Source organism: Anomalospiza imberbis, chromosome 3, assembly GCF_031753505.1.
Source record: "Anomalospiza imberbis isolate Cuckoo-Finch-1a 21T00152 chromosome 3, ASM3175350v1, whole genome shotgun sequence".
NCBI lineage: Eukaryota > Metazoa > Chordata > Aves > Passeriformes > Viduidae > Anomalospiza > Anomalospiza imberbis.
Window position 1 is genome coordinate 105152449 of NC_089683.1, and position 21155 is coordinate 105173603.

General features: G+C 53.1%; 2 protein-coding genes across 5 annotated transcripts in view; both read left to right on the forward strand.

Moving 5' to 3' along the window:
• Window positions 1–21155, forward strand: part of BCL2L11 (BCL2 like 11) — an 84424-nt gene that overhangs the window by 51053 nt on the left and 12216 nt on the right. The window lies entirely within an intron of this gene.
• Window positions 4050–20793, forward strand: MERTK (MER proto-oncogene, tyrosine kinase). Of its 3 annotated transcripts, none has more exons than XM_068186242.1 (19): window positions 4050–4182; window positions 7704–8052; window positions 8166–8266; window positions 8356–8529; window positions 9709–9795; window positions 10385–10500; window positions 12683–12866; window positions 13087–13238; window positions 15438–15591; window positions 15862–16015; window positions 17134–17219; window positions 17313–17408; window positions 17602–17682; window positions 17796–17888; window positions 17981–18099; window positions 18310–18419; window positions 18574–18733; window positions 19026–19162; window positions 20263–20793. In XM_068186242.1, exons 1-19 carry the CDS (start codon window positions 4113–4115, stop codon window positions 20735–20737), a joined length of 2898 nt encoding a protein of 965 aa, XP_068042343.1. In that variant the 5' UTR covers window positions 4050–4112; the 3' UTR covers window positions 20738–20793. The 3 variants fall into 3 exon arrangements, with proteins under 3 accessions (XP_068042343.1, XP_068042345.1, XP_068042344.1); XM_068186244.1 differs by having other exon boundaries at window positions 15895–16015; XM_068186243.1 differs by having other exon boundaries at window positions 15441–15591.

The window sequence follows — 21155 nt, forward strand, 5'->3', positions numbered from 1 at the left end:
TTCCATTTGCTTGTGACATGGATTATCATAAGTCTGTGTAAGTCTGGGCTCTGCTGACTTATCCCAGCTAAAATCCTGGCTTCTGGCACACAGGAGGGGCTGTTCTGTCTGGAGTGGAGGGAGATTGTGCCGTCCCCTCTCCCTCCTGGACAGGAGCTAAGGTTGGGAAAGAACCTTTCAGATCATCAAATCCAGCCATCAGCCATCACCACCACCATGTTCACCACTAAACCATGTCCTCAAGTGCCACATCCACATGGTTTTTTTGAACAGTTCCAGGGATGACAACTCTATCACTTCCCTGGGCAGTCTCTTGCAGTGCTTTACAACCCTTTCTGTTCTCATAGGATTTGTGCCCCATCCAACCTGGCCTTGGACACTTCCAGGGATGAGACAGCCACAGAATCTCTGGATAACCTGTGCCAAGGCCTCCTCAGCTTCCCAGGGAAGGATTTCTTCCCAATATCCCTTCTAACCCTCCTCTAAAACCTGTATGGAGTAGCTCGATGGGAACTGAAAGGGCAAATGATTTATTTTCAAGACATGAGTTTCACAATAATCAAAGAAGGGAGAAGCTGTGGATGAATCGAAAACATACTTGAAACTGGGGTTTGGGGTCCTTTGGTTTAAGTTGGGACAGAAGCACTTCTCAGAAAGGAGAAGCAGGATGGGAAAAGCCAATGTCCACCCTTTGCTTTTGCAAAGTGATTTGCAGAGCAGGAGAAATTGTTCTGGGAAGAACCAGCTGAGCCAAGGGACAGGATGTGCCCGGTAAGAGACGCAGTGTGTCCCAGTGCTCAGAGCAGGCACAGCAAGACAAAGACATTTTAGTGGCATCACAAAATGTTCCATTTTCCCCTGCAAATTGTTTGGGAGCTGCATTCTGTGCCTGGGGTTTAGCACTGAGCACAAACGGGCCAGCTGCCCTCAGCTAAAGACATATTGCCAAAGGAGTTTGGTATTTGAAAGAACAGGAGCCCCTGCAAATCGAAATAAAAACAGACCCAAAGAGGAAGGAAGAATAAAGGAATAATTTAGCAAAATGAAAATAAAAACACAGAAATAGTAGGGAGGGGGGGAAACCCTCAGCAGACAAAAGCCCATAAGTCTGATTGCCAAGTGCCATTTCTGCTAAACAATCCGATTTCCCAAAGGTTGTGTTGACTCTGAGGTCTCCTAAAAGTCTGGTGAGGAAACGGAGTCGATGCTCTGAAGTGAAACTGCAAAGAAGGGGTCAGACTCAGGCACCAGCATCGCTGGGATCCCACCAAGGAAGAGCTGAGGATCCCTGCAGAGAGGGATCTTCTGGGACCTTCTCACCCAGGCAGGAGAAGCTGTGAGGATAAGGATCTCTCCCTCTGGTGCAGGACACAGCAGGAAAACATGGACTCCTCCTTGCTGGTGATGGATTGGACAACCTTGGGTAGTGACTGGTTTAGCTGGTTCAGGGCTGATCCTGCTGCTCAGGCAGGGCGACTGTTTCCAGGAAAGGTTGTCCCTCCTTCCTTTGACATCAGTTGCCTTTTTCCCTCTCCTGCTGCCCCAGGAGGCATTCTTGGGGCCAAATGCCACCTGATTCCCAACCCCAGGCAGTGGGAACAGGGGATGCTGCCTGGGGAGATCTGATGAGTCAGGGGCCAAAAGCCATGAGTGGTTTGTGGGGATACCCCCCAGCAACTGTTGAGTTTGGGCTCTGAGGTTGGAAATCCATCACCTGCTCCAAAAAAGGCCACTCCAGTATTCCAAATGCCATGAGGAGCAGGAGGATGGCATTGAGGTATCCAAGAGCCAAAGGGGTCAGACTGGCTCCTGCCAGCTGCTTACAGGCCTCTCCTATCACAAACCTCACTTGAGAGTTTCTCCTTTGATTTCTCCTCTCTGACTTTTTCCTCCCTCTCCATGCATCAGCCTCTTCCTCACGTCAGGTTGTGGAACAAACCCTCTGGAGCTGGAGCAGAACCCAACCTGCTGCAAAGAAATGACCCAAATCGGTGGATTTTTGGGAGCTGCTGAAATCCTCTTTATGGTCCTGCATGTTCTTGTTTATTTTTTAAATTCCTCTTTTGCACAATCTGCTTCTCTTCCTCACCCTGTGTTAGTGGGGTGACTGTATCCTGATGCAAGGGCCATTCCCACTCTGCAGCCCACAAAGACCAAAGGCTTTTCCATTGCTTTGTTTCCAAAAATTGCAAAGCCAGCAGGAGCAGCAAGGAATGCAGCCAGATCAAAGTACACTCATGTGGCAAAGGCTGACTACAAATGACAGGCATGGGACAAATGTCTGTCCCTGGTCTCATCCTGCTCCCTGAGGGATGCTGGATTCACAGGGAATGTGCCCAACATCTGAAGGAAAAGCAGTGCTGCTGGATCTGCATGGAAGATGCTCCAACTTCTTGCAGCAGTTTTAGTGAGTTTTCCTTCTCTCCTTTCCTTGGGGCCTCCAAGTCCATGAGCCCTTCCTTGGCTGCTGATGGCTTCAAGATGTGGGAAGCTGGGAGGAAAATTCAATCCCTGTCACCAAAGCCTGGGAATGTGCAGTGAATAAGCAGCTTTGCAAGTCAAAGAAGACTGGGAGTAATTTGTTGGAGATTTTTCGCTGAGCTTAAGGAGGTTTTTCTTCCCAGATGGAAAAGGCTTCAAAGTGGGTTATGTATGGTTCTATTCTTTGGGAAGAGTACAGCAGGCAGTGACTTGTGTCACAGGTTCAGGGAACAGAAATGTTGGTGCACAGAAATACCAGTGCCTTTCAGCCACATCATCAGGATGCTGGTTCCCCAAATCCCAGTCCCTTCCCATGGAGCAGTGGGCAGGGGGAACACTCATGACCTTGATACACCGTGGTCCCAAATGTCCCCATGCAAGGCCAGTGTTGGGGCAGGGTCTGAATATCCAGAAACTCCCTTGTTTGCTTCCCATGCCACAAGAGATCTGTTCAATTTGCCTTGGGTTGATGGCTCATGTTGGTTTCACCTGGGTCTTCCTCCTTTCCTTGGTTTTGTCCCTGTCCCCTCTTAGGCTGCTGGTGTGGGCCAGGTGAGAAGGAACAGTGCCTTCAGCACAGCATTCCCATGCTGGACAGGCCAGAGGGCAATGGGGTGAGATTCCATAGGGTGAAGTGACTGGTCCTGCGCTTGGGTCACAACAACCCCATGGAGTGCTGCAGGCTGGGGCTGAGTGGCTGGGAAAGGTCCGAGGTGTGCAGTGGCTGAGCACAATCCCAGGTGTGCCCAGGTGCCCAAGGAGGCCAATGGCAGTGGTGTGGCCACAGGACCATGGCAGCGACCGTCCCCATGTGTGACCACTAGTGAAGCCTCACCTCAAACCCTGGGGGCAATTTTGGGCCCTGCATGAAGAGAAAGACTTAGAGGTGCTGGAGTGTGTCCAGAGATGGGAATGGAGGTGGGGAAGGGTCTGGAGCACCAGGGGCAGCTGGGGGAGCTGGGGGTAGAGGCTCAGCCTGGAGACAAGAAGGTTCAGGGGGGACCTTGTCTTTCTGTACAAGTGTCTGAATCATGGAATACTTTGGGTTGGAAGGACTTTAAAACTCATCCCATTCCCTGCCATGGGCAGGGGCACCTTCCATTAGCCCAAGTTGCTCCAAGTCCCATCCAACTTGGACACTGCCAGGATGGGACAGAGGAAGTTGTAGCCAGGTGAGAGTCGGTCTCTGCTCCCAGGTAACAAGTGGCAGGACAAGAGGAGTCTCCCTCGAGCCGTGGCACGAGAGGTTTAGGCTGGACATGGGGAAAATTCCTTCACAGAAAGGAGTATCCAGCCCTGGCACAGCTGCCCAGGGAAATGGTGAATCCCCACGGCGGAGCGGTGTAAAAGCCGTATGTCCCTTGGGCACAGGGCTCAGCGGTGGCCCCGCAGTCCTGGGGGAACGCTCTCGGCACGGTAGCGCCGGTGCTGCCCGCTCTTTCCTCCGTCGGGAGGCGGGCCGGGGCCGGGCCGGGGCGGGGCGGCGGCGCTGGCCGTTCCGGGGGCCGCTGCCAGTCCTGCGCCCGGTGCCGGTGGCGGAGCGCTGGCACTGCCAGCCTTCTTCCCGGTGGCGGAGCGGTGCCAGTCCCGGTGGCGGAGTGAGGCGGTGGCGCTGGCGGTGCCGGCGGGCGATGGGCGGCGGGCGCTGGGCGCTGCTCTGGGCGCTGCTGGCCGCCCTGCGCCCGCCCCGCGGAGGGGCCGGTGAGTCCGCAGGGGGCACGGAGGCAGCCGGGGACGGCTCCGGGACGGGGGGCGGCGAGCGGAGTTTGTCCGGAGAGCGCTTTCCCCGCGGGCGCTGCTCCGGGCCGGGCTGTGGCGTGGGCACCACGGGCACTGCGCGCCCGCTGAGCGCCCGGTGGCTCCGAGTAGAAGCTGCGCAGGGAACTCCCGAGGGGTTTCTGGCCGCATCGCTACACGGAGCGGGTCTGGCTGCTCTGGTACACAGGGTTTGGCTGCCCCGGGACACACAGTCTGGCTGTCCTGCGGCACAGGATTTGGCTGTCTTGGGACACGCGGTTTGGTTGTGCCGGGACACGGGATCTGGCTGTCCCGGGACACATGGTTTCTCTGTCCTCGAACACGCGGTCTGGCTGTCCTGCGACACGGGATTTTCTTGTCCTGGAACACAGGGTCTGGCTTTTCTGGGACGTGATTTGGATGTCCTGGGACACAGTCTGGCCGTCCCAGGACAAAGCTCTGCCTCCGCAGCGTGGTCCTGCCCCAGTACTTCACTGCCTGATGTGCCTCTGCTTGCCGGGGACACCACGACAGGCAGGGACCACAAATTGTAGCAGATCAGTCTGGGAGTTATCCCGTTAGTCATGAGCCAGCTATGTAGTGATGCTGAGAAAAATCCTCGGGAATCACCACGGTTTGTGGTGCTTTGCAATGCAGGCAGTTTAGTGGCTTTTCAACTCCATTTGCAGAAAGAAATGAGGAGATAAAGTAATTTTTGGACTTTCAAAAATCCTGTGATCAGGGCTGTCTGACCTTTGGGAGCTGCTGGGGGACCTCAGGGGTCCTGGGGGGTCTCGGAGTCGCCGTGCAGATGGAATTTAGCAGGGAAGGCAGGAATGTCAGTGTTTGCTTTGGGCAGGGAGGAGTTAAAGTCCTGACTGTCACAGCAGGAGCCTGAAGTGTGGGGAACTCTCTGTGGATGTAACCAGGAATCCTGGGCTGGTTTGTACAAAAGGTGTTTGAATAAGGAAGATGTCTTTGGATTCAGGTGTGGCCCTGGGGAAAATTAATTTCTTACAATCATGGAATTGTTTGGCTTGGAAAAGATCATTGAGTCCAACATTAACACTTTCATGTCTACCACAGTTCCCAGGGGATGGGAGGTTGGAAACTCTACAGGCAGGGGCTCCTCATTCCTCCTTCTCAACAGTGCCTGAGAAGAAGCTGTTTTCAGCAGGTGAATTACTCCCAGCAGTGGGAATTCCAGGGCTAGGGATGCAGCCAGCATTTTGGCAGACCTGGATGCATCATTACTGCAGTTGTTTCAGTCACGGGATGTGCTTATTGTTCTTCATTCCTAATGAAGTATTCTGCCTGATTTTCCAGCTAAAATACCTCTCTCCAGGGAGAAAGGCACACAGGACCTGTGCAGCAAGATCTGCCTCTGTTTGCCCTGGAGTTTTGCTATAGTTCCAGGTGTTTCAGGAGAGCAGCAGTGCCCTTGCAAGTGGTTTGATTTCCATGCCAGATTTTGCCTCAGGCCTAGCGATGGTTAGGATGGGAGCTGCTCTGGCACCCACACAGGCACGCCAGGCTTGCAGCTCCCTGGCTTTAGCCTGGGATTTTAGAGCTAGCCTAACTGCTCTGGACTCAAGCAAGAGCTGTCCTGCCACACCGGGCGAGTCCCCTCCGAAGTGCCATGAGGATATCCCCATCCCAGACTTCTGGGGTACCCAAAGGGAGTGTTGGAGATGAGGAATTCCTGTACTCACATGAGTCAGAGAGGAAAGTATTTCATTCCCGGGCCAGCAAACACCTCTTCCCACTTAATTTGTGTGAAAACAAGGCTGAGATCCTCCTTGCTCTTTGCCTTTAAGCTTGAAGCAGCCCAGGGAAGCAGAAACCATCCCAGGACATCCACAGCACAAATCCATGTCCTCCCCAGCGAGGGTCCATGCTGGGGGAGCTGCTCTGGCCAGAGCCAGAACCCTTCAAATAGAGCATGAAAATAGCAGTTGGAGCCTGGATTGTGCCAGGCAGGGAGAGGCCTCCAGCCTGAGTGACCTCAGGGAGGAGCAGGGAAGGGAAGGGAATTTGGGGTCGCTGATTGTTTGCATTTGGCAGATCCTTTGGGAGCTATGGAGAGGCGGCTGCACATGCACGGCTGTCCCTACCTACAGCTCTGCAGCAGTCACATGGGCTCTGTTTGTGTTGGTTTGGGAGACTCAGGGACGCAGGTTGGAAAAGCTGCAGCTTGTTTTGTTTTTTTCTGAAAGGGAAACCCATTGTGCTGCGGGAGAGGCAGGGAGAGCCTCCCCCTTCCCTCTGGACTGAAAAGCCCTGCTGGCATTCTGTTCTCAAGCAGCATTTCTTGAGCGTTAAAAATAGGAAGAGATTTAGCAAAGGGATATATCCAACCTCAAAATTGGGCTGTGTTTCTTGGCTCTGGGAAGAACACACCAGGCTCGTGCCCCATTACTCACAACAGTGATGACGTAGCTTTAAAAACTTGTTGTTTGATGTTTGAGGGCTAAAACCTGCCCAAAAACAAACTCAGCTGAGCTCAGGTTCAATTAAAACTGTGCTTTCTTTATCTTTTAAACAGTGAGTGGTTGTTTGGCTTTTCTTTCTTAGAAAAGGGAATTAATTTTGTTGGAATTCCTGTCTGGCACAATGCCTTTGCTTGCTGAAAGGGAGATTTACCACTCGGCTTGGGATTACTGGTGGCTGGGAAAGCCTCAGGAAGCTCAGAAATGGTCCAGGAAAACCAGCCTCCACGTGGTGGATCCCCTAGATCTGATCTCAAAAATACACATATTTTTGGAAGAGAATTGCTTTAAGTGGAGCTGCTCTTCATCTCAGCCGTGGCTGGGTGGGAAGTGCTGGGAGGGAGGGGGAAAATGACATTTGGTGATTTGGAGGTGGGGGTATAAAGTCCTCAAAAAGAGCTTTCCCTTGGGAAAAAAATGTGGGAGAAGATCCTGGGAGAGCAACATTGAACAGCAGCTGGCTCCTATACACTGTCCAAAAGCATTTCTTCATCTGTCTGCAGCTCTTTTCCTGGGAGAGGCCGTGAGTGGAGGCACTTAGCAAAAGTTGACTCAGAGCATGTCCTGCTCTCCCTGTCCTGGGAAGGGACAGGCTCCTGGCAGAGCCTAAAATCAGCAAAATTCCAGCTGGGAGCTCTTCCTCTGCCCCAGCTGAAAATGCTTCAGATGAGGCCCCGCAAGGGGTTTGCTGGAGTAAAGTCCCAAATTCCTGCTGCCCAGGGAACATTTTATATTCCAGTCCCGGGGGTGTAATGCAGCAGGAATAGCTCCTGCCTCTCCCCTTCCCAAAGAAACATGGCTGAGTGTTTTCTTTAGCTTGGGCTGCTCCTCTTTGTTTTAAAAAGGACTTTGTTAGAGGTGCTGCCTGTACAGAATCCTGGGACAACATTTTGGGAAATGGAAATTATTTGCCTTCAATTTTTTTTGGAGCTGTTTTGCTGTGAGGTCTCCCAGACTTGCTGGTGGTGGTGACAAACCACAGGTGTTCCCTTGCAGAGGATGCTGATGGAGAAGGAGGTGTGAGGGTGTACCTGTTGGCACATTCCCGGCGTTCCCAGCGGAGCCTGCTCGGCTCCTGGCCCCACCGGAGTACCAGGGAGGAACCCCCAGGCAGCTCTGTTGGACAGCTCAGATTCAACCCCACGGTGCGACACGTGGTCATCAACGAGCACAAGGATGTCACCTTCAACTGCTCCATCCAAGTGCCTCAGGAGCTGCTCCGGCCCGATGCCCCAGGAATTTCCCTCTGGAAAGATGGGAGGGAGCTGCATGTGCTGGATCGCATCGCCAGCAGCCACTTTGAGATCCTCGATGAGGAGGAGGTGGCCATGACCTCCACCTTCAGGTGAGTGCTGCCGGCCTTCTGGAGCAGGTGGGAATGAGGGATGCCCTGAGGGCTGGCTCCCAGGGAAGATGGGAAGCCACAAGTCCTGAGGTGGTGTCCATTCTGTCCGGCAGCATCCTTGGTGCCCAGCGCTCGGATAACGGTTCCTATGTCTGCAAACTCAACATCTCTGGCGTGGAGGTGGTGTCCGATCCCATCCTGGTGCAGCTGGAAGGTGAGCTGGAGCAGCTGTGGAGTTGTGTCCTGGCTGAGTGACCAGGGAGCCAGAAATAGGGAATCCTTTGCTTCCCTGTGTCCATCCAGGTCTCCCGCACTTCATCCGTCAGCCTGAGCAGCTGAATGTCACCAGGAACAGCCCCTTCAACCTGACCTGCCAGGCTGTGGGACCTCCAGAGCCTGTGGAGATCTTCTGGTTCCAGAACAACATCCAGGTCAACCAGAAACCTCACATCTCCCCGTCAGTCCTGACTGTGCCAGGTGAGCTGGGAGTGTCCCTGCCGTGGGGCACCACAGCTGGGAATGTGCCTTGTGCCATCCCAGAGCTGGTTCCTGCCAGGAGGGGCTTTTCCCGTGCCATGCAGAGTCCCGGGGCCCCTCTGGGGCAGGAAGCCCCATCTGCCCCACTCTGGCTGCTGCCAGAAATCCCTTCCTTGGAATAGGCAGCATACTCAACCAACTCTTTCCTGAGCAAGCAGCAGATGTTTCCACCAGCCTCTGGCTGTGCCAACAGGAACCTGGCCGCTCTCCTGGGTTGCTGGAATGTTAGTCCCCACTTTATGTATCTGCAAGAATTTGGGATGCCCCCTGTGCTGTGTGTCCATGACAGCTGGTGGGACACAGGGAGAAAAATCCTTGGTGTCCCATAAACCCCCACTCTGGTTTTGCTGCAGAGGCAAAAGATAGGGTATTTCTTGCTTTGCTTGTGAGGAGGAGGCTGGTGGTTAATTAAGAGCTGGGCTATAATTGCCCGGTCTTGGCATCCAGCGGCAGGCGGCCTTAAAAAGACAGTGAAAGCCGGAAGAAGTGACTCATTCCTCTTGGATGTCCTTGCATCCGTCTGGCACCCGCTAGGTTGGGTCATTGGAGCAGAGCTTTTCCTGGCTCAGGAGCCCTGGCACCCCGAGGCACTGCTGGGATGAGCCAACACTCCCCATGTCCACATTGGCATGGGACAGGCATCCCAAGCCCAGGGTCACCTCACCCAGGCCGGGAGAATCGGCCCTCGGGTATTTCCAGTGGTCCTTCTCTGCCATTAACTGGGGGATTTGAGCAATCCTTGACCAGCACTAAATCATCTGACCAGGCTGTGGCAGGGGCTCTTCTGCTTTCTGCCTTTCCCCTTTTGGAGGGAAAACAACCCCTTCCTCAGGAGCTTGTGCAAGGGCTCCTTAGGGACATCCCGTCTCCGCCGTGCTGGGTCCAACAGGGATGGCACACGTGTGCCCCCGGTGTGGGAGTGGGGCAGCTGGAGCCTGGAGTCACCCCCGGGCACTGGCAGCAGAAGTGTCATGGAGGGAAGTGAAAATGGGCTAAGAAAGGAAACCTTGAGTGTTTGCTGGTGGGAAGCTGGTGGGTTTGCTGGTGGGAAGCTGGTGGGAAGCTGGGATTGGGATGGTTTTGGGATATCCAGGGAACGGGGCTATGTTTTCCCGGCAGGACTCAACAAGCCGGCGCTGTTCAGCTGTGAGGCCCACAACAGCAAAGGCCTGACTGCATCCAGCCCGGGCCAGGTCAACATCAAAGGTCAGCTCCCATTCCCTGTTAAACCCCTGTGTCCAGCACATCCCAGCACTCATCCTTCACAAGCTGAGGGAGATCCTGGCTTCAATCCTATAATTAAAATCCAGCGGGATCTGGTTGTAACGTGGTCATCCCGGTTTGGTCATCCCTGTTTGGTCATCCCAGCACCAGGATGGGGGAGGGACCACCAAAATATAAATTTGAAAGCAAAACTGTCAGCTTCAAATCAGAATTCGGAAGGGCTGCATCGCTCCTTTCCTTCCTTCATAACTAGGGCGGTGCTCCATAGGAATTTTCCATAGGAAACAGTGGAAATCGCTGACATTCCTGATGGGAGCTGCTCCAGCAACGTAAGGAAGGTGTTTCCCAAAATAAGTCATGGTCTTTAAGCTGCCCAGAGTAGTCACAAATATAGAAATGGCCAAAATAGTCCTGAAAGTGACATTTTTGTGGTTCCCTATCCGGTGGTCCGGCACATCCGCAGAATTCGGATGTGGGGTCACACACTGAGCCCTGGGGGCTCCAGGGAAAAGCCACCGTGCCAGGTTTGTGTTTAGGCTTCCAGCTGACTGCCCTTGGCTTCTGCCTGCAGGAATTCCATTGGCACCCGTCAGTGTGCAGGTCCTCAACAGGACAGCCCATGGAATCGGGATATCCTGGGTGCCGGGCTTTGATGCCTTCTCTGCCTTGAACAGCTGCAGTGTCCAGGTAAGCATCCAGAATTCCCATATCCCTGCGACTCCCCCACATGGATGCTCTGAGGCAGGTGGAAGTTGGTGGTGTTTGGCACGAGCTGCACAGATTTCATGGAATCCTGGAATAGTTGGGGTTGGAAGGACCTTAAAGATTATCCAGTTCCAACTCCCTTCCATCACCTTGCACTACCCCAGGTTGCTCCAACCTGGCCTTGGGCACTTCCAGGGATGGGGCAGCCACAGTCTCTCTGGGAAGCTTGTGCCACAGCCTCACATGGGATGTTTTCTTCCCAATTTCCCATCTATCCCTGCCCTCTGGCAGTGGGAAGTCATTCTCCCTTGTCCTGTCACTCCATGCCCTTGTTCCCAGTTCCTCTCCAGCTCCCTTGGAACCCCTTTCCACTGGGCAACACAATCAGGTTGTCATGTGTTTCATGGACCTGGTCAAACCCTTCCCAGCCAAGCAACATTCCCAAAGTCAGGATTTGGAGGGGCAGGTTCCCCTCAGCTTCCCACTCCTGGGAAGGAGCTGAGGGATTGCCTGTGTCCTGGAGAACTCAGGGAACTCCACCTCCATGGGTAGAGCCTGCAGGCATTTTCCACCTGCTGCACGTGGCTGGCTTTGGCAGTCCAAGCCCATCTTGCTGTCTCATGGATATGATTTTTATCCTGGAAAATCTCCACTCCATCTGGGATAACACGTGGAGAGAGGAGACCTTTGAAGCCAGGTAAAAGTGAAAGGAATTTCAGGGAAGAAAGGTACCGGGGCTAATATTAGCACCATGTCCTGCTGCTGCCTTCTAGCCAGAGCTTGGGAAGTGGGGTGGAGAGCCAAGGAATTTCCTATGACTTAACATTCATGGTCTGTCTGTAGGAAATAGCCTTTGAAAGTGGAAAACAGGAGAGGGTTTCTGGCAAAAACATAGCTGTGACTCAGCCCTTTTGCTGCTGTCCGCTTGGATAATCCCTGGGCCCACTGAGCCAGTGACTCATTCCTGAGGGCTGCAGCTGGCCCACCTGCCAATTCCAACTGTTGCAGTTTGCAAGCATTCTGATTTCGTTCCAAAATCCATGGATTTGGTGGGTTATTCTCAGAAGACAATTGAGGATCAGGCTGGATGCTCAGGATGTCTGGTCCCAGAAGCATTGTGTGTGTTCCTCTGGTCACTGCTCACCTCCCTCGGAGCATCTTGTGACAGCTTGGGGATGGAGGTGGCATTCCCAGACTTTTTCAGGAGACAGGCAACCCCTCAGCTCCTTCCCATTATTTATAAGGAATGGGGAGCTGAGGGAAACCTGCCCCTCCAAATCCTGACTTTGGGAATGCTGCTTGGCTGGGAAGTGTATGACCAGGTCAAGTGTGTGGCTGCAGGAACCCCAGGCTTGCAGAGTCTTCCAGAGAACTACTTGGAGCATTCCTGGGAATTTCTCCATGAAAACCTGAGGATGAAGGCTGTTCCTTTATATTTTGGCTGTAAAACAGATGTTGAGACCATCCCGGGATACCATGAGGGGCTCTTTTGATTGAGCACAAGGATAGGTGTCCTGCCATCCCAAAATCACAGATGGAGCCTTTTCAGAGGAGTGCACAGCCCTGGGCACATGGGTTGGGTTGTCCTTGTTCTTGCTCTTCCCTGTTTCCCCTCTCTGTCTCAATCCAGGTAGTGCTTCCCACAAAATGAGATGTTTCCTGAAAAGCTGCAGTGTCTCTGTGGGCAGCTCCATGGGGACTCCACATCCATAAATTTGTCTTTCTGTGAAAAGCAGGACTTTTTGTTTGGGATGTTGAATTCATCCATGCTGCTAAATGTGACAAGGATTGGGATTAGTCCCATTACATCCCATGGAGATAAATCCTGTTTTCCAATGATGTGCTGCACAATAAAGGAGCTTTATTTTGTTTATTTGGGATGTGCTGCCTAGTTATTTTATTCGGGGCTTCTTTTGCTCCATGCCACAAGAAACAGCAAATCATCCCTCCCTCCTTCCCAACATCCCTGGAATGTTCCCAGCTCCATACGTGCTGGAGCCCTCTCCCTGTGCCCTGTGAATGTCCTGCCATGAGCTTTCCCTGCAGGAGCTTTTCCCTGCAGAGTTCAAATGGGAGGCAGGGCTCTGGATCCTGTTTTCCAACATCTCTCTCTGCAGGTTGTTGCTGACTAATCCCTGTTTGTGGACTGATTTTCCAATTAAAGGTCAAGGAAGTTGTTCCAAGAGGCAACGTCTCCCTTCAGCCCTTCCACACCTCGGTGCCTCCCCACGTGTATCACATCCAGCAGCTGGAGCCCATGGAAGAGTACAACATCCGTGTTTCCTGCGGGAATGAGGTCGGCTGGTCGGCGTTCAGCCCCTGGATAACGGCCAGCACCACAGAGGGAGGTAGGAAATGGGGAGTAAGGACTGAGAAGGGTTTCCCTGCCTCAATCCCTCTGGAGGAGAGGCAGCTCCAGAGTCCTCTTTGCTCCCAGGGTGGGAAAGGAAACTTCCCCTTTCTTCATGGGCTTTCTGGTTGAGCTCCAGCTCGTTTTCCATCAGATTCCCACATGTCTGCACCCATTGTCCCAGCTTCCCTCAACTCCCTTCCCATTGATTCCCACAGCTCCGACCACGGCGCCGCTGAACATCACGGTGTCCTTCAATGAATCCAGCTCCTCACTGGAGATCCACTGGGTAAAGCCATCACTGCAGAGGATCCATGGGGAGCTCCAGGGCTACCACATCTGGTACAGGTGGCACAACTCCGAGGGCATGGTGAGTCACCATGAAATGGGAAAGAATGGCTAAAATCCTGGAAAAACTCCCAGTAGGGATGTCCAGATGGGGTTTGGTGCTTCCACGGATTCTTTTGGAGCTCATTTCTTTGCTATCTTGGGGTTTCATGTGGGCTTCAAACCACTCCTGGCCTTGCATTCCCTGGATTTTGAGCTGTTCCTTACTCAGATGGGATTTATCCCTTCCTTAACCCACAGCACAGAATTTCAGAGCTCGAGGAACTCTTTGGCCCAAAGGCCTCTTTGTGAGTGCATGAAATCACCTGGCACACCCTGCTTGCCTTTTCTGGGATTTGGGAAGCAGCTGCAGGAATTTGCTAGGTCAAGGTTTGCCCGGGCTCTGTGCAAAAGATGCCGTCCAGAGCCTGTGGATAACAGCAGGAATGGATCCAGCTGTGGTTTGGGTTCCTCTGTGCCAGGAGTGACCCCGGCTGGAAACAGTGACTCATCCCCATTTTTTTGTCGGATGCTGCACTTTCTGTTCTCCTTTTGCTCCCCCGTATAGATCCAGCCTGAATGAAGCCAGGGAAGCAAAATCATGGTCTTGTGACTTGGAAAAAAAGTGCTGACAGGAGCTGTCTCTCTCCAGCAAAAGGCCAAATCTAGGCCTTGCCCTTTAAGCCCTGAGAGATTTATTGTTGCTGTTTTTGTTTATTAATTTTTGTCCATTTTTCCAGCTTATGGAGTGAAATTTTTTCCAGTTCTCAATTTTTCCATGAGTCTGAAACATGAGACTGGAGTTCTGACTCCTCAAAAAGCTCCTTCTAAGGTTGGACTCAATAATCTCAGAGGTCTTTTCCAACCTAAATGATTCTTTGCAAATGATTCCATGAAGTAAAGTCCTTGAGCTGTGGCCCTGCACAGGCTAAATCTGGACCGCCCCAAAATAACCACCAGTTTTTGCAGGATAAAGTCAGGGAGAAGTCAGATTTTGGTGTCACAGGGCCACCTGCAGGCCTCTCAACAACCAGAAAATTCCCAAAAGTTGGTTTATTTTCCTCCTTAACCAGCAGTCCTTGTTGGAGCCAAGGCTGCCTGAGTTGGGTCGGGAAGAAATTCCTCAACTACCACAAAACTCATAAAATCCCATTAAATTTGGCAGGTCAGCCCTGCTTTGTGCTCATGGTCTGGGTCTGTCCTCAGATGATACAGCAGAGCCCTTTAGGACACGGAAAGATCCCAGATTTAGGCTGGTGACAGGGAAAGGATCCCATGTGGATACAAGGAGGAGGAAGGCATGAATGTGGGAGCAGAGGTGACAACAGGTCCCAGCTCCTGTCACTACCAGTAGCTGCCCACACATTCCCCGGGCCTGGGTGTTTCACATCTGTTTCTGTGGCTTTTTTGGGATAGGGAACAGAAACTGATTCCCTTTGAGAAGCTCTAATTCCCTCTCCTTATCTCTCTCCTTGCCCACTGATCCCCCTCAGCTCCATTCCCTCTCCTCACCCATTGATCCCCCTCAGCTCCTGCTTTTTTTTGTGGGATGTTCAGGAAGGAGCCACGTGCTGCTGGTCACTGCAGCTTGCCAGATGTTTTGGCTGCAGCTGGGCAGCTGTTTTGCAGTTGGAAATTGGCGGGGAGCAGCAGAAGCTGGAAATGACCAGGAAAGGTCGTTGCTGGGAAAGGCTCCTATGTTTTTACCAAGCCACGCTGCCTCCTGCCATGGTACCAGCCAAGGAAATACATAAAAAGTGGGACTATAATTAGCTAGACACAAAAGCCACAGAAGGAGTGGTTTTTGAGCTTAGGATCTACTTCCAGAGCACTTGGACAATCCTACCAGGAGCACATGGATACGTGGGTGCTGAGGCCCACAGGGCTCCAGTGGCCAAACTGGCCACAGTGAAGGCTGAGGGTCACAATCTGTGTCACCAGAGCCTTTCCCTTCCTTGCCAGATCCTTCTCTGCCTCTTTTCTGGCGCTGGCTGCTGCTGTTGTGAAGCAGAGAGGGCCAGGAATGCTCGGATTGAACGGGAAGCGCTGCTCAGCTCCGTTCCCGATCCCATCCGGCTCTTGCACACAGGGCCATTCTTCTCTTTAAATAGCCGGGTGCTGCACTTCCTCTGAGCTGGGAAAGCAAAGCAGCTCCAAAGGTTGCCAAGGGGACAATTCTCAGTAAATCCCCAGGTTTCCCTGCCTTCCCCAGCCCAGGATTTTCTTCCCTTCCTCTCTCCAGCAGATCGTCTCCGACAAGGTCCAGCTGAATGGCAGCATGGCCGTGCTGCCCGTGGTGGCCACCAACGCCACCTGCTCCATCCGTGTGGCCGCTGTCACCAAGGGGGGAGTGGGACCTTTCAGCATTCCTGTGGAGATCTTCATCCCTGCCAGTGGTAAGGAGGTGCAGGGCTGGATGCTGGGAATAGCCCACGGTGTGCTTTCCATGAGGCCATTTGGCATCACTCCATCCTCCTTCGGATGCTTTCCCTGTCAGCCAAGGATCCTGATTTGGGAGCAGGAAAGCCTCACTCCTCATTCCCTTTTTTCCTCATTCCCGTGTAACCCTTTGGGCTCCGCTGAAAACCACTGGGAATTCCTGCCCCAAGCCCCAGGTGCTGCAGGCTGACTCTTTCACTGGATCCATTAACAGGATATTTTCTTAGGGTTAATAACCTCAGCCCCCTCTTCGACTCCAGCCTCCGGGAATACCGACTCCTTTGTCATAGCCCTGGGATTTATCTGCGGGACAATTGCCGTCGGAGTCATCCTCTGCTTGTCCGTAGTCATCCAGAAACGATGCGTGGAGACAAAATACGGGTAAGGGGATGGAAAACAGGGCGACTTCCAAGGGGTGGGGAGCCAGCAGCCCATGCTGGATTTGGGGACAAGGATTCTGTCTCCAGGACTGATGTTCTTACCACAAATGACATTTTTTTATGCCTGTGGTGAGGGACTAAGTGGGTTTTTCCTTCCCCTCCCTTCCTTAGCTCAGCAGTTCACCTTTTGCTCACTATTCCTATTTTTAAAGGGAAGTGAACTTGTGCAATTTGGTGGGGGAGGTGTTTTGGCATGGAAATGAGAGAGCAGAGGGTGTCACTGGTCACCAGAGGGTGACCTGAACCCAAGGAAACAGCTGGAGCTGTATCAGGGGAGGTTAGGCTGGAATTTAGGAAAAGATCCTTCCCCCAGAGGGAACTGAATAGGCTCCCCAGGGAGTGGTCACAGCTCCAAGGCTGCCAGAGCTCCAGGAGTGTTTGGACAATGCTCCCAGGGATGCACTGGGTGGGATTGTTGGGGTCTCTGTGCAGGGCCAGGAGCTGGACTGGATGATCCTTGTGAGTTCCTTTCAACTCCATGATTCTATGATTCAATAATATTCCATGTCCTGGAGAAACCCTCCTGCCTCATCCCACGCCCGGGTTCAATGGCCCAGCATTGTTTAAAAACACAGACAAAGGGCTGTTTTCTCCTGCAATAACCCAACACTCCTCACTCATGCTCGTGACTTCCCAAGTGGTGTTTAACTGCCCCGTGCTCCCAATTTGGAAACTGGTACTGAGTAAGGATCCCTTCCCTAACTGGTTATTGTCACTCTTTCCCTGCTTTCCCAGTTCTGGAGCATCCTGCCCTGGTTTTGTTTTCCAAATCCGGACTCTGCAGGGCTCCAGCAGCATTCCTGCTCCTTGAGTAGGAAATGAGTATCCTATTTCCTCCCCAAAAGCTCCAAGCTCCGTGACTCACTCCTTGATGGTTCAGTGGTGTTTGTGGAGCTGATGTTTTGCTCAGATGTTGCAGGCACTGATACTGATCCAGGAAAAAGGAAATTGAACATGCATTTCCCCTTTTCCTATGCATCCCCTGGGCTCCTGCCCCTGCTGTGCTGATTCCTTCGTCCAGCTGAAGCTGCCACAGCAGATGTGTTTGTATTCCCTTAGGAATGCTTTCAGCAGGAGTGACTCGGAGCTGGCAGTGAGCTACACAGCCAAGAAGTCCTACTGCCGGAGAGCTGTGGAACTGACCCGTAAGGATATGTTTTTATCCCTCTGGAAGGAGCTGGAGGGGGAAATGGCAGCAGGTAGGGAGTGCCTGAGCTCCTGTTCCCCCCCTCTTGCAGTGGGAAGCCTGGGTGTCAGCAGGGAGCTCCAGCAGAAGCTGCAGGATGTTGTCATGGACAGAAATGCCCTGAGTCTGGGAAAGGTCCTGGGAGAGGGTGAGTAAAACTCATCTCATTCCAACCTCCTGCCACAGGCAGGGAGCCTTCCATGAGCCCAGCTTCTCCTTCTGTCACTGATGAGGAACAAGCCTTTTGGCTCCATCTTGGAGCATTCCAGATCTTAGGGATCTCATGATGTCCTGAAAGGTGGTGCTTTGGATAAAGGGATTCCTTCTTTCCTGTGGTACAGGGGAGTTTGGATCTGTGATGGAGGGACGGCTCAGCCAGCCTGAAGGGCCCCCACAGAAGGTGGCTGTGAAGACCATGAAGTGTAAGTTGTCTCTCTGCCCCACTGGATGCCAACATTTCCAGTACCTCTCTCAGGAACGGCATCCTGGCACCATTTTGGGGTTCTAAAGCTCTTTCTTTTTCTCTGCTTCCCAGTGGATAACTTTTCCCAAAGGGAGATTGAAGAGTTTCTCAGCGAAGCAGCGTGCATGAAGGACTTTGACCATCCCAATGTCATCAAGCTCCTCGGTATGGGCTGTCCCTTCCTACCCTCCCGCTGGGATTTGGTGGACCTGGATCCCTTTTCCCAGGACACTGTGTGAGTTGTCCATGTTTCCCAGGGGTGTGCATCGAGCTGAGCTCCCTGCAGGTGCCCAAGCCCATGGTGATCCTGCCATTCATGAAATACGGAGACCTGCACAGCTTCTTGCTCCGCTCCCGGCTGGAAATGGCCCCCCAGGTAGGGAGCACCAGGAGCAGAGGAGTGGGGTGGGATAGAGGTGGGAAGGGAATCCACCTCTGCAGCTCCTGCAAGCTCATGGGTCAATGAATGGCAGGGTCTAAGGGATGAGAGCTTGTCTGCTGCCATGGGCTCATCCATTGGGATGGCAGCCCTGGATAGAGAAGCCTTTTGGATCAACACTCTGTAACCCTTACCTTCCCTCCCCAGTTTGTGCCCCTACAGACCCTGGTGAAGTTCATGGTGGACATCGCCCTGGGCATGGAATACCTGAGCAATCGGAACTTCCTCCACAGGGACTTGGCAGCTCGAAACTGCATGTGAGTGTTTTCCTCTGCTTCATCCCACGGGATGAACCTTGTGGATTTACGGCTCAACTCTGCTCCTTTCAATGAAAGTTCCCTTAGTTTTGAGACACAGAGCTCAGCCTGGGGTTTGTGGCCTGGGGCTGTCCTGATCCCTGTTTGCCCCCAGGCTGCGGGATGACATGACGGTGTGCGTGGCAGACTTCGGGCTCTCCAAGAAGATCTACAGTGGGGATTACTATCGGCAGGGCCGCATCGCCAAGATGCCGGTCAAGTGGATTGCCCTTGAGTCCCTGGCTGATCGTGTCTACACCACCAAGAGTGATGTGGTAGGTCCCCATGCCTGGAGGGACAGTCCCCTGGGCTGAGCCACACTCTGTGCTCCTGTTGGTGTCATTCCCTGGAAGCACAGAAGCCTGTTGGAGCCAACTGCCAGTGCAGTTGGTTCCTTGAGTGGGCCTCACGCCTCCGTCCTGGTCATTTCCCGTTTTTGGAGCGCCACAGCTCTGCCTGTTGTCCCTTGGATGCCAGGCAGTGACCTTTCCCCATTAAAAGGTTCATTCCATTCATTCCTTCTGGAACTGTCCCTTCAGTCTTGGCCTTTTCCCTTTGTGCCGGCAGTGGGCATTTGGCGTCACCATGTGGGAGATTGCCACGCGTGGGATGACGCCGTACCCAGGGGTGCAGAACCACGAAATCTATGAGTACCTCTTCCATGGGCAGCGCCTGAAGAAGCCTGAGGATTGCCTGGATGAGCTGTGAGTCCTGGGATCCCAGCTGGGAAAATGGATTTTCCTAGGAAAAATACCCTTAATGTTTGCACAACATGCCTAAGGAAAAGCCAGATCCTGGAGCACAGAATGTGTCAGCAGCTGCTGAACTCCAGGCAAAAATCCCAACAAATATCCTCAGAGGAAACAATGGGTTTGTAGGGCTGGCAAGGTCACCAGGAACAGTCAGTGATGGGACTTTTTAGTATTTTATTTCTCTATTTGTAGATTTGTTTTGTTCAAAAAGTCCTGGCTGATGATGCTCCTCTTTGTTCCACAAAATTCCCTCTTAGTCTCTTCCTTGCCTCAAATCTATAAATCGGTGTCTCCCTGGAAAGGGGAAATGCAGAATACACAAACCTTTGGATTTCTGAGCACCTCAGGAAAGGCCTTTCTCTCAAGCTACTTTCCTGAGATATTCTCCAGTGCCACTAGAGCTGAAAATGTTTAACCCCCTGTGGCTGAGAGCTTTGAATCCCGACTGGATAAACAGACTTGTAAATTTCCTAAAAGGCTCCTTTCCAATGCCTGTTCCTGAAGGAAGCAGTGCCGGAACCTCTAAGAATCCAGCCTGCTGGAGGGCAGAGAGGCTGGCAGGGACATGCAGGGAGCTTCCAGGGCTCCCTGACATCCAGCCTGGGAGCAGGCACCTGCCAAGGGAAGGACTGGGCATCCCACACACAGAGCTGGGATGTTCCAGGGAACAGATCCCAGGGCTGCACTGGAAGAGGCTTCTCACACTTCTAACAGCAGCTTGGGCTGATAAATCCATGCCCTTGGGAAACAGCCTGAGCAGAGGGAGTTGGTTTGACTTTGATTTAATGGGAATTTCAAGACTTGCCTAACCTGGGGGGAAACTGGGTCCCCATACCTCCCCTAATCCAGAGGAGTGCAGGCTGCCTAGAGAAGCTGTGGCTGCTAAATCCCTGGAAGTGTTCAAGGACAGCTTGGAGCAACCTGAGATGCTGGAAGGTGCCCCTGCCCATGCCAGCAGGGTGGGACTGGATGAGCTTTAAGGTCCCTTCCAAGCCAAACCATTCTGGGATGCTGGGATCCTCTGTTAACCACATTCCTCTCCCAATTTCTAGATATGAAATAATGTCTGAGTGCTGGAGAGCCGACCCTGCCACTCGCCCCACCTTCTCCCAGCTCAAAATCCAGCTGGAGAAGCTGCTGGAAAACGTGCCCAGCGCCAAGGCATGCGGGGACATCATTTACATCAACACTGGCCTTCCCGAGCAGAGCCCGGACTCCACGCAGGATTCTGGCTTCCCGCAAGTGGACTCGGATTTGGACGCTGGGGAGGCATCAGAGCCCGGCTCCCCCGGCGCGGAGGCGGCGCTGGTGGCTGTGGATGTGCATCCCAGCGAGCTGTGGGACACCAGGTACATTGTGGAGGAGCAGCTCGGTGTCCCCGTGGAGGAGCCCTATGTGCCACTGCTTCCCTGCCAGGGCTTGGAGCCAGGGAGCCGATGGAGCCAGGCCAGCACTTTGCCAGCATCGGAGCGGCCACGTGCCGGGAGCTGCGGGGAGGACTCGGAAGTGCCGCTGGGAATGGTGTGAGTGGCACCACGGCAAGGACACAGAGGGAATATTTTAATAAACAGTCGTCTCTTTTATTTATTATCTCCTGCACGGTTTTCCTGATGGAGGCTGGCTCTCACCAGGAGCTCTTTCCTGGGCTGAAGTCCCAGGGGTTTGGAATTAACAGTGGAATTATTTTGCTGTAATTATTCATCTTCTCCAGAAGGAGCAGAGCAGGGTGGGGTGGATGGTGCTGAGGGGGCAGCTGGCCTTGCAGGGCCTGATGTTTTCCCCCTTTTCCATCACGTGTTAAGGTTTGCGGGATGGGTATACCCCTGGATGATGGGTGCTCCAGCTCTACAGCCTGCTGGGGGATTTCACACTGCAAGAGATCCCCATGGAAAACAGCAACAGGAGCCCCAATGGGAACAGCAGGTGCTCCCACACTCCCTTCTCC

Excerpts from the sequence above, each read along its gene's own strand:
- MERTK (XM_068186242.1), top strand. The coding sequence starts at position 4,113 with ATGGGCGGCGGGCGCTGGGCGCTGCTCTGGGCGCTGCTGGCCGCCCTG. Across the intron at positions 10,501-12,682 it reads TGAACAGCTGCAGTGTCCAG|GTCAAGGAAGTTGTTCCAAG; the intron begins GTAAGCATCCAG and ends TTCCAATTAAAG. Across the intron at positions 18,100-18,309 it reads GGCTGGAAATGGCCCCCCAG|TTTGTGCCCCTACAGACCCT; the intron begins GTAGGGAGCACC and ends TTCCCTCCCCAG.